Source organism: Nicotiana tomentosiformis, chromosome 12 (assembly GCF_000390325.3).
Source record: "Nicotiana tomentosiformis chromosome 12, ASM39032v3, whole genome shotgun sequence".
NCBI lineage: Eukaryota > Viridiplantae > Streptophyta > Magnoliopsida > Solanales > Solanaceae > Nicotiana > Nicotiana tomentosiformis.
The window spans coordinates 116591969-116605442 of record NC_090823.1 but is presented as its reverse complement, the minus strand read 5'-3'; the positions used below and the strand labels follow the sequence as shown (position 1 = coordinate 116605442).

General features: G+C 41.0%; 1 protein-coding gene across 1 annotated transcript; it reads left to right on the top strand.

The window, feature by feature from the left end:
* The first annotated feature begins 4622 nt into the window (after positions 1-4622).
* Positions 4623-6143, top strand: LOC117276574 (protein DEEPER ROOTING 1-like). The gene is made up of 3 exons (XM_070191208.1): positions 4623-4627; positions 5139-5424; positions 5970-6143. Exons 1-3 carry the CDS (start codon positions 4623-4625, stop codon positions 6141-6143), a joined length of 465 nt encoding a protein of 154 aa, XP_070047309.1.
* The last annotated feature ends 7331 nt before the right edge of the window (positions 6144-13474 follow it).

Sequence of the window (13474 nt, the reverse complement as noted above, 5' to 3'; positions counted from 1 at the left end):
AACGGGGACTACCAGGGCTTGAACAGCTGCAGTCGGTTGGGCTGGTAGTGCCCCCGGTATCTGAAGTCCCTACACTACTTGCTCTGGAGTACAGGCAATAGGGGTATGAGTACCTCCCCTGGCCTGAGAAGTGGTTGGTGCAGTCTGAGCCGAAACCACCTAAGCAAGGCCGGTGCAAACTGTCAATATCTGTGTTAGAGCCTCCTGAAGGCCTGGAATCACAATGGGCACAGCTAGTGCCTGAGCTGGTCCCGCCGGCTCAACTACAACTGGAATCTTCTCCTAAGCTGGAGCAACAGGTGGTGCTATAGGTGCTGCTACAAGTGCTGCACCAACTGCTGTGTGAACGACACATCAACCTCTACCTCGGCCCCGACCTCTACCACGACCCCGGCCTCTCGCGGTCCTAATTGGTGGCACTGGTGGCTGACCATCAGATCCGGTAGTACGTGTCCTCACCATCTGTGAAAGAATAAAATAATAGAAATTTAGTTTCCGGAATCAACAAATTCGCACGATAGAATACAAGAAAGTAAAATTTTCCTAAGGGTTCGGCAGCCTCTCGAAGATCAGTACAAATGTCTCTGTACCAATCCGCAAGACTCTACTATACCTGCTCATGACTCATGAGACCTATGTAACCTAGGATCTGATACTAACTTGCCACGACCTAAAATCCTAACCTGTCGCGATGGCGCCTAACATGGTACTAGGCAAGCCGATTTCTCACAAATATTTTCAACACTTCTAACAAAAATAAATTTAATCCAGTTTTAATAGTAAAAGTTCTCATAACCGGAATAGAAAACACAAAACATAATGCGGAACTCCTAACTATCGGGGTGTCACAGAGTATATGAGCATCTATACATCACAAGTCTGGAAAACATGGGCTATAATAGTCTGAGACCAAATACAGTAATCAAGAAGATAAGAAAGGAGAGACAAGGTCTGCGAAACACCAGCAGCTACCTCGGAATCTCCGGATAATCAACTGTGCGAAGAAAATCAGCACCCACTATGTCGGGAACACCTGGATCTGTACACAAAGTGCAGGGTGTAGTATGAGTACAACCAACTCAGCAAGTAACAATACTAAATAAGGAACTGAAAGTAGTGATGAGCTTCACAACTTAATCCAATTATAGTAATTTCAAACATAATAAAGTAGGCATGCTTTCAAGTTCAACATTTAAGGCCAAAACAGTAATTTCATGTCAAGTTCAACTGAAACATAAGATAATATCTCTCAGAAATTTCCAGAACAGTGATATATGACAACTGTAGTGCAATAAGAATGAAATAAAATGCATCCTCTCAGGACCACAATCACCCAGCCATTCCATCCATTCAACACTCAGTACTCGCACTCAGTAGGTACCTCCTCACTAGGGTGTGTACAGACTCCGTAGGGGCTCCTTCAGCCCAAGCGCTATAATCCGCACGGACAACTTATGTGCTATAGAATAATATATGGATCAACATGGACAACTCACGTACTGCACGGACAATTCACATGCTATAGTATCAATATCTAGATCCGCACGGACAACTCACGTGCTGCACGGATAATTCAAGTGCTATAGTATAATATCTGGATCTGCACGGATAACTCATGTGCTGCGCGGACAACTCAATATCTCATAATTAGGCCCTCGGCCTCACTCAGTCATAAATCTCTCGAGTCTCTCGGGCTCTTAATAATCATGATAATCAGCCCAAACAATAATGATATGATGCATCAATAATGAACAATAGAGATTTAGATAAAATAAATAAGTAAACTGTGACTGAGTATAATACAATAATTTAGCAGATAATTCAACATGTACACGACCTCTGTGGGTCCCTACAGTGCCTAACACATAATCTAAATATGATTTATGGTTCAATTTCGCTACTATATGGAGAATGTACAGATAACAACAGGTTATTCAACTACACAATTTCATGGAATTTGATCAAGTCACAATTCCTAGGCTACACGCCCACACGCCCATCACCTAGCATGTGCGTCACCTCAAAACCAATCATATAACACATAATCCGACGTTTCATACCCTAAGGATCAAATTTAGAATTGTTACTTACCTCAAACCGTGTAATTCTTTATTCCGTAATGCCTTTGCCTCGCGAATCGGCCTCCAAATACCTCGAATCTAGCCACAAATAATTCGATTCAGTCAATAAAAATTGCAGGAAGTAATTCCATATGAAAATATAAATTTTCCATCAAAATCCGAAATTTCACCCTAAAATTGCCCGTGGGGCCCACATCTCGGAACCCGACAAAAGTTACAAAATATGAACGCTCTTTCAACCACGAGTCTAACCATATAAATTTTTCCAAATTCAGACATCAACTCGGCCCTCAAATTTTCAAATTAAACCAAGAGGGTTTTCTACAATTTTCAACTTAATTCATCGATTACATGTTAAAAATAACCATGGATTCGGGTAATTTGACAAATACTGAGTTAAGAACACTTACCCTATTATTTTTCTTGAAAATCTCCCAAACATCGCCTCTTCCCAAGCTCCAATCCGTCAAAAATAAAAAATGGGACGAAGTCCCATTCTCAAAACTTAAACTTTCTGTCGAGACCTCTCTTCTTCGCGAATGCGACAGGTCCCTCGCATTCACGAAGCACAAAATTGTGATATCTAACATTTCCCTTCGCGAACGTGAGACACTGCTCGCGAACGTGATGCTTTACCGAGCTCCTCTTCGCAAACGCGAGCTCCCCTTCGCGAACGCGAAGGCAAAAATCCACCCCAACTATTTTTCCTTTTGCGAACGCGATACCCAATCACGAACGCGATGAACAACTTCGCCTGACCCTAGCTCCTCTTCGCAAATGCGAGACCCTCTGGCGAACACGAAGAGCAAAACTTGCCTGCCTCAAGATCCCCTTCGCGGACGCTAGAGCCCACTCGCGAATGCGGAGAAGGAAATCAGACACAGGCATCAGAAAATTTCAGCAGTTGTTTAAGTTCAATTTTCGGTCCGTTAACCATCTGAAATTCCCCCGAGGCCCCAGGACCTTAACCAAATACACCAACATGTCCTAAAACATCATACGAACTTAGACGAACCCTTAAATCATATCAAACAATGCTAAATCACCAATCATACCCCAATTCAAGCTTTACGAAAACTAACGAATTCTAACTTGTACATTCGATGCCGAAACCTATCAATTCAATTCCGATTGACCTCATATTTTGTACACAAGTCATAAATGACATAATGGAGCTATGAAAATTTTCAGAACTGGATTCCGACTCTGATATCAAAATGTCAACTCCCCGCTTAAACTTCAAAACTTAAATTTCTATTTTAGCCATTTTAAGCCTAATTTAGCTACGTGATTCCAAAGAATTTTTCGGACACACTCCTAAGTCCAAAATCACTATACGAAACTATTGGAATCATCATAAATCTATTTCTGGGTCGTTTATACATAAGTCAACATCCAATCACTATTTTAACTTGAGCTTTAAACCTTAGAACTAAGTGTTCCAATTCATTCTAAAATCTCACCGGACCCGAACCAATCACCCCGATGAGTCACATAACAACTGTAAAGCATAAATTGAGCAGTAAATGGGGGAAACAAGGTTGTAATACTCAAAACGATCGGTCGGATCGTTACAGTCGGGCCAGGTGGGGTTAAGTAAAAAAAGTGACCGACCGGTCACCAATCCGGGCCGGTTACCGATTTTTCCAAATCGGGCTTAACAGGTCCGGGCCCATCCAGTCAAATATTGAACAGGAACGGTTCCGGACCTAAGGGGCCGGGCTAGGGTTTTTTTTGTGTTTTGTATAACTATCGTAATTTATATTAATATAAAGTAAAAATATAAAACAAAAAAAAATCTTATAAAAAGAGTGTTTGAATAAAGAATGCAAAGGATTTAAAATTCTTATATTTGAATATTTCATTAAGAATTTAAGATAATAAAATATAATGAAGATGAAAAAGAATTGCACCTATAATTTGCATGTTCTTTTTTTATTTCAAACTTGCAAATTAAAGTTTACATTTAACAACAACTAAATTAACAAAAAAAGAGTAAATTTAAAGTTTAATTATTAAATATAAATCTAGAACTTCAAAGGTTTTGTATTACCTTAGTAAGTTCTTCGTAATCAATATGAACTTTTTGGCCATCTTCTGGAGTGTTAAATTCAGATGGGTGACCATGTGTTAATATATCCTCGAGTTCCTTGTCTTCTGGTTTATCAACATCTTCACGTCCCTGATTTATTCATTCTGATCTAATCCAATCTCTGAAACATACTAAAACTTTCAAAGCATTGCTTCCCAATGAGTGACGGGTGTCTCCTAGTTGTTGTCATACTTGACTAAATGCACTCTCTGATGCAACAGTTGAAATTGGCACATTCAGCACGTCCCGAGTCATAGCAGAAAGAACAGGAAATTGATTTTCATTCTCATGCCACCATCCCAACGGTGAAAATTCCTTCGTGCGAGGCTCTGAATGCTTTTGCAAGTAGAATTGAAGTTCATCAATGTTCCTGCTATTGGTTTGAGTGGACGGAAATGTAGCCCAAATATTATAACCATTAAGGCCTTCATCTTTATCCATAGTAGCACATGCAGTAGAAGTAGTACAATGCATAGTGGGATTAATATTACCTATATTAACAACAACATCATCAATTATATTTGCATAATAATTATATAATTATTGTAAATAATTATTTAGCTTATTCATACAATAATATATATCTGGGTTTCAGTTGGTCTTAATTAGTAATTACTAAAAGTGTTATTTTTTAAAAATATTTCTCCAAAAAGGCTATTCTTGCAAATATTCGTTGGGCAATGGTCAAATTAGAAGCTGACTGATGCTAACGGTCATATGAATTTTAATTTTTTTTTTAGAAAATAGCCGTTGAACCGGTCCGGTTAACCGGTTCAATAATATTTTTACTATACCGGTTTTGACCGGTCTGGTTAACCGAAAAACAAAAACGGACCAACCCCCTAACCCCGCAAACCCAGCCCTACCCGCCCCCTACCACCGGTCCGGGTTAATACCGGTCTGGATCGGTCCGAAAACGGGTCAACCCTGCCCGTTAAACACCTTTATATTCTTCCATTGGACAGATTTCTTAATTATCCTTCAAGTTTGGAAGTTGATCGTAGGATTAGTTCCAGCAGATTTAGCAGTACTAATTCAGACAATTTTGATTATGACGAGGAAGAACTTGACAGAACTATAAGAGTGATTATAGGAAGATGCAAAGATGTTTGCAATAAGCAGAACAAAAAGAAATCAATTGGGAAGAAATCCATTTCTTTTCTTCTCAAGAAAATGTTCGTTTGTGCAAGTGGTAAGTTTGGTCCAGTTCCTAGTTTACGAGATACAATTCACGAATCAAGAATGCAAAAGGTATGAATATATTTCTATTACTTTTAATATCCTATCCTTGTTAAGATTTTTGCTACTTCCCTTATGTTCTTATCATATATAGCCGGATCTAAGATTTTAACTTAATGAGTTCAATATTTATGTTCTTGCCGCTAAACCAAATTATGGATTCAATTATTCTTTAAAAAATAAATAAATTGTTTTCATGTTGGAATTAGATCAATATCTATTTAGAGTTTTCTAGAATGTATCAATAAGCTAGACTCATACCGTGAGTTATTTCTCTAGAAGAAATATGTGGTTTTGCTTCTTACAACAATATGTTTGATCCCGCTTATGGGGTCAGGATCAATCGATATCCTCTAATTGTTCATGCAAGACATGCTTATTTTGCATAAAATTATGGTTTAAAATTTAATATTTATTAAAATTGTCGTGATATTTCACAAATATAAATAAATTTTTTGACAAAAATTTTGAGTCTATACCTCCTAACTGCATCCTCACTAATTTTTTGTTAACAACTTTATCTTATGTTAGTAACAACGTGCATCTTACAATTGCAGCTTTTGAGGACAATGCTTTCCAAGAAAATAAGCCCTCAAAATGCCTCTCGGACATCAACAAAGAGATATTTAGAGGACAAACATCCACAAAAGGAAGAGCAAGAAGAGAAAAAACGAGAGAAAACCTTTAATGATGGATCTAAATGGGTGAAAACCGATTCTGATTGTAAGTAACCTCTAATAATTGTGATATTTAAGAAAAAACAAATTTTAGCTTAACTTTATATAATGACCCGATCAGTCATTTTGAGTCCTAGCACATCGTTCGATGGTTTGAGGCAATGAGTAGTTTCACTTCAGGTATTATGACTTGTACGTATAGTCGGAATCGAATTTCGGGAAGTTTGGAGTTGATTTGGAAAGAAAAATTCTAATTGGGGAAGCTTTATGTTGGAAAACTTACTAAGGTTTGGAATTTTTATAAATGACCTCGGAATCTAGATTTGAAGGTTCTAATAGGTTCATATGATAATTTCGGACTTGGACGTATGTTTGGGTCGAGTGTCGGATTGCCCGGGAGTATTTCAGCGCTTATTAAGGAAAGTTGGCATTTTGAAGGTTTAATAATTTTCTAAGTTTGGGTTGAAATAGATTTTGATGTTATCGATATCCGTTTGGGATTCCGAGCATGAGAATAGGTCCGTATGGTGATTTTGATCTTAGGTGCGTGTCCGAACGTTGATTTGGAGGTCCGTAGGTCATTTCGACGTCAATTGGCGAAAGTTAAAAATTTGGATGATTTTGAGAAGTATGACCGGGAGTGAAATTTTTGATATCGGGGTCGGATTTCGATTCTGGAAGTTGGAGTAGGTATATAAAGTCAATTATGACTTGTGTGCAAAATTTAAGGGCAATCGGACGTAATTTGATAGGTTCATCGATGGTAGAAGTTTAAAGTTTCAAAGTTCATTAAGTTTGAATTGGAGGGTGATTAGTGTTTTTAGCGCTGTTTGATGTGATTGGAAGACTCGACTAAGTTCGTATTGTGTTTTGGGCCTTGTTGGTAGGTTTGGTTGAGGTACCAGGGGCCTCGGATGGATTCCGGATGATCAACGGATCAGATTTTGAAATGAGAAAATACCAGAAAAATCTGGTTGCTGGTGTAATCGCTTCTGCAAGGCTTGGCTGTAGAAGCGGCCTCGCAGAAGCGAGAAGAAGCTCGCTGAAGCAACATAGGCAGCCAGGGTGTAAGGTCGCAGAAGCGGACTCGAGCAGCGCACCTGCGTGTGCGCAGAAGCGACGCCATTGCCACATGTGCGAAAGATGCGCAGATATGCTAGGATGTGTCGTACCTGCGATTGCGCAGGAGCGGAAGAACTTCCACAGGTGCGATGGACTGCTGGCCAGGTAGTTCCGTAGAAGCGAGTTTTATCTCACAAAAACGAGACCGCATGTGTGAGGAAGCTAGTGGAAGGTCCAAGGAAAAGTGGAAGCTAAGAAAGCGGCATATTTGAAGCTAGTGGGGAGCATGGACGAGGAAGAGCATAGGACGTGTATGGAGTGTTATAAGAAGGCAAGGAGAGAGGCGAAGCTCGCGGTCACGTCAGGTAAGACTGTAGCTTTTGAAAGATTGTATGATGATCTTTAGGGTAAATGAGGGGATGAGAAGGTGTACAAGTTAGCAAAGATTAGGGAGAGGAAGGCTCAGGACCTAGATCGAGTGAGGTGCATCAAAGACGAAGATGGTAACGTATTGGTGGAAGAGGCGTGCATCAGGTATAGATGGTAGGAGTACATTTTAGACTCTCGAACAAGGAAGGGGATAGGAACATCGTGCTAGGTGAGTTGGAGAACTTAGAGAGTCAAAGAGATTTTAGGTTTTGTAGGCGTATTAAGTGTGAGGAGATTGATGTGGCAATACAAAAGATGAGCAGGGGTAAGACGATTGGTCCTGACGAGATATCGCTGGAATTTTGGAAAGAAGTGGGTAGGGTTGGCTTGGAGTAGCTTACTAACTTGTTTAACATAACTTTCAGGACGAAGAAGATGCCCAAAGATTGACGGTGGAGTTTGATGATTCCGTTGTATAAAAACAAATGTGATATCCAGAATTACAACAACTATAAGGGTATCAAGCTATTGAGTCACACTACGAAAGTTTGGGAGAGGGTGGTGGAGAGGAGAGTGAGGACAGATGTATCTATCTATGAGAACCAGTTCGAATTTATGTGGGGACGTTTAACTACAGAACCTATTCACCTTGTGAGACGATTGATGGAGTAGTATAGAGAGAGGAAAAAGGACTTACACATGGTGTTCATCGATCTTGAAAAGGCCTATGACAAAGTCCCGATGGAGGTTGTCACAACCCACTTCTCTTATAGGCCGTGATGGCGCCCAGCGCCACTGCTAGGCAAGCCAACAATGAACTAATCACGTTATTACTCTTTTTAATAAATTTTCAAGTAATTAAATTTTTCTTAATAAAAAGATTAAGAAATAATAGATTTATATAAATAAAACGAAAGTAATTGAGTGTAATCATAACCATAGTAATAATCCAAAATCACAAAGTCTGCTAGTGTGTGCCAAGACCTGGTGTCACAAGTGTATAAGCACTAATAGATTATACAAAACTCTAGCTACTGTCTGAAATGAAAATAGACAGAAATGAAAACAAAGGAGAGACTCTGGATGCTGCAGAACGGCTCAAGAAGCAGCTCACCACTAGGCCTCCGGGTAACGGGGATGTGCACCGGTATGATCGCCAGATACACCTGCCTCAGATCATGCACGGTCATGGCAGAAGTATAGCGTGAGTACATAATCAACATGTACCCAGTAAGTATCAAGTCTAACCTCAAAGAAGTAGTAACGAGGGGCCGACATTGGCACTTACTCTGGGCCAATAATAAAAATAAAGAAGCTCTAAATAAGCATGGGTTATGTATATAATTGCAGCAGTTCAATAACAAACAAGAAATAAATAATTCCTTTACACATGCTAAATCTCAAATAGCTTTCTGTCTGATAATATCTTAACCTCTCAAGCCATGAAATGATATCAAATAAATAATTAAAATCCAAGTATTATCATGCACGATTATGCCGAGGATGTACGGCCCGATCCAGCATAACGTGTACACTGTCGAGGGTAGTGCGGCAAGAACCATAGATGCATCTATCAACTGCCGAGGCATTCGTCCCTCTCCACAAGAAGAGATGATACTTTATGAACATCCGATTTAGAAGTTATTACAAGACTAATATGCAAAAAAGCACAATTTCTATTAACGGTCAAGTGATTCGCTCAAAATTCAAGCAAGTGAAATTTGGTCTTTTATAATTCCTCTAACAAGTTCTAATATAATTTATGCATTTTAATTAACAAGTAGGGGGCAAACATTACAAGTAATTCATGTTTTGGATCCTAAACTACCTAGACATAAGCATATATAGTAGCTACGCACGGACTCTCATCACCTCGTGCGTACGTGCCCCCCACAATTAGAAGGAAATAGCAATCTAAATCACCCATGGGGTAAATTTCCTCTTACAAGGTTAGGCAAGAAACTTACCTTGTCTCAAAGCTCGCTTTCCGGTCTCAAATTCTCTCTAAAGCCTTAACTCGGTGGCGAAAAATTCGAAACTAGTCAAATGTTGTATAAATTAATCAATACATGTTCCAAAGTTCATTATTTAACTATTAAAGTAATTACCCAACCCAAATTGGAAGATTCTTAAAATTTATCCCCGGGCCAACGTTCCCGGATTTTGGAAATTTTCGAAGAAAGTTGTTACCCATAACCTCACGAACTAAAATATATAATTTTTACTAAATCCCATAACCATTTTCGTGGGTAAATCTCATTTTTATTAAACATAGGGTTATTCATCTAAACCCATGATTTTTCATAATATTACATGTTAAAATCTATCCATAATCTATGTTTTAAACTCATATTGTATAGAAATCACTTACCTCAAAGTGCTAGGTAAAAACCACTCTCCAAAATCGCCCAATGAATGAAAGAAATGTCTCAAAAATGGTTTAACTCCCGACTTAAATGTACTGTTCTACCCAACGGTTTTTCCGCACCTGCGGGAGGACCTCCGCTTCTGCGGGGCCACTTCTATGGTCAACTCTCCGCTTCTGTGGAACACGCTCGACCATTGGCCCATCTCATCTGCAGCCAAGTCCCGCATGTGCGATCCCACTTCTACGGCTCGCCTCGCGCATCTGCGACCATGGCCAAGCTGCCTCCCTCCGCATCTACGGACCCCTCCACTACAGAAGCGAGTTCGCTAACTCGCTTCTGTGGAGCTCACTGACCCCTCCTCTTTCCACTTCTGCAAGCAAGGCTACGCATCTGCGGTGCCGCTTCTGCGTCCATTCCACCATAAGTGCGAACGCACCAAATGACAAGCACCAGCAAATCCTCTCCAAAGAGCTAACAAGCCCCGTCGACCCTCCGAATCCTGTACGGGGGCCCCGAGGCCTCGACCATACATACCAACAAGTTCGTAAACATAAAACAGAATCTATTGCACTCTCAGAATACGGAAAACAACATCGAAACTAAAGATCACAACCCAAAACCAAATAGATTCAACTTATGAATTTCAAATTCTTCCAACTTACTCCGAACGCGCCGAATCATACTTAAACTAATGGAAATGACACCAAATTTTTTGTGCAAACCTTAAATCACCATACGGAGCTATCTCCAGGCTCAGAATCCCAAATATACCTCGATAATACCAAACCAAACTTTAAGCGTCGAAACGCTCCCGGGTCACCCAAAACCCGATCCGAACACATGCCCAAGTCCAAAATCATCATACGAACCTATTGGAACTGTCAAATTCCGGTTCGTTTACTCACAATATTGACCAAAGTCAAACTTGGCCCTTTTTAGCTAACCTTAAGGAACCAAGTGTTCCGATTTTAACACGAACCCTTCCAAATCCCTAACTAACCATCCCTCCAAGTCATAAAACAGTAAAAGCACATACAAGGAGTCTTATTTATGGGATCGGGGATCTAGAAAGAAAAATGACCGGCCGGGTAGTAACATTCTCCACCTCTTAAACAAACGTTCATCGTCGAACGGGTCTAGAATCAAACATGAAGTGCTGAGTAGGTATGGATATCTGCTCCGCATGTCCTCCTCAGCCTCCCAAGTGGCCTCCTCGACTGATTGGCCCCTCCACTGAACTTTTACCATAGAAATATTCTTGAACCTCAACTGGTGAACCTGTCTGTCAACAATGGCAACTGGCTCCTCCTCATAACCTATGCTCTCATCTAGCTGAACCGTGCTGAAGTCTAACATATGCGACTTGTCGGCATGATACCTCCGGAGCATAGACACGTGAAAAACCAGATGAACTTCCGATAGACTGGGCGGCAAAACAAGCTCATAAACAACCTCTCCAACTCACCCCAACACATCAAATGGACCTATAAACCTTGGGCTCAACTTTCCTTTCTTCCCGAGTTTCATGATTCCTTTCATCGGTGAGACCTTCAAGAGGACCTTCTCGCCTACCATAAATGTTAAATCACGCGCCTTCTAATCCGCGTAACTCTACTGTCTAGACTATACTGTGTGAAAATGCTCATGAATCAACTTTATCTTTTCCAAGGTATCCTTCATTGAATTAGTACCATATAACTTAGCCTTCTCGGGCTCAAACTATCCGATGGGCGAACGACATCACCGACCATATAAAGCCTCAAATGGAGCTATCTCAATGCTGGGATGATAACTGCTGTTGTAAGAAAACTCGATCAAAGGCAAGAATCGGTCCCACTGCCCTCCGAACTCAATCATACATGCTCTGAGCATATCCTCCAAGATCTAAACTATCTGCTCCGACTGCCCATCGATCTGCGGATGAAAGGCTGTGTTGAGCTCCACCCGGGTCCCCAACTTACTCTGTACTGCCCTCCAATAATGCAAAGTAAACCGAGGGCCTCTAACTGATATGATGGAAACAGGCACACCATGTAACCGAACAATCTCCTGAATGTAAATCTAAGCCAACCTCTCTGAAGAATATGTGGTCACCACCGGAATGAAGTGTGCCGACTCGCTCAACTTGTGAACAATGACCCAAACTGCATCAAACTTCCGCAAGGTCCGCGGCAACCCAACTACGAAGTCTATAGTAATGCGCTCCCATTTCCACTCAGGTATAATCATCTGCTGAAGTAGGACACCTGGCCTCTGATTCTCATACTTAACCTGCTGGCAATTTAGGCACCTTGCTGCATACTCAACTATGTCATTCTTCATCTGCTGCCACAATAATGCTGCCTCAGGTCGCGATACATCTTCGTAGCACCTAGATGAATAGAATACTGAGAATTATGTGCCTCCTCTAGGATCTTCTCCCTCAAGCCATCAACATTAGGAACATATAGGCGACCCTGAAGTCGCAACACACCATCCTCACCGATAATACCCTCCTTGGCACCACCCTACAATACCGTATCTCTGAGAACCAACAGGTTCAGATCATCAAACTGGAGAGGCTTGATCTGCATGAATAGTGAAGACTGGGCGACAACACATGCAAGAACTCTGCTGGGCTCTGAAATATCCAACCTCACAAGTCTGTTAGCCAAGGACTAAATGTCTAAAGCTAGTGGCCTCTCCTCCACTGAAATGAATGCCAAAGTACCCATACTCTCCGTCGTTCTGCTCAAGGCATCCACAACTACATTAGCCTTGTACGGATGATAAAGGATGGTAATATCATAATCTTTTATTAAACTCGATCCACCTGCGCTGCCTCAAATTGAGATCCATCTGCTTGAACAAATGCTGCAAGCTGCGGTGATTGGTGTAAACCTCACAAGACACCCCATAAAGATAATGCCTCCAGATCATAAGTGCATGAACAATCGCGGCCAACTCCAAATTATGTACATGGTAATTCTTCTCGTGGGGCTTCAACTGACGTGAAACATATGCAATAACCCGCCCCTCCTGCATCAATACACAACCCAAACCAACGCGCGAAGCGTCACAGTACACAATGTACATCCTGAACCGGAAGGTAGCAGTAACACCGTTGCTGAAGTCAATGCGGTCTTGAGCTTCTGAAAGCTCGCCTCGTAATTATCGGACCATCGGAACAGAGCACCCTTCTAGGTCAATCTAGTCAAAGGTGTCGAAATAGATGAGAAGCCCTCCACGAACCGACGATAATAACATGATAACCCCAAGAAGAACCTGATCTCAGTCGCTATGGTAGGACAAGGCCAACTCTGAACTGCCTCGCTCTTCTTGGGGTCTACCTTAATACCCTATCCTGATACAACATGCCCCAAGAATGCCACAGAATCCAACTAGAAATCACACTTGGAGAACTTAGTATATAGCTTCTGTTCCCGCAAGGTCTAAAGCACCACTCTTAAATGTTGCTCGTGCTTCTCCATGCTACGCGAGTAGATCAAAATGTCATCAATGAAGACAATGACAAACGAATCAATATATGGCCTGAACATCCGGTTCATCAAGTCCATAAACGCCGCCGGGGCATTAGTCAAACTG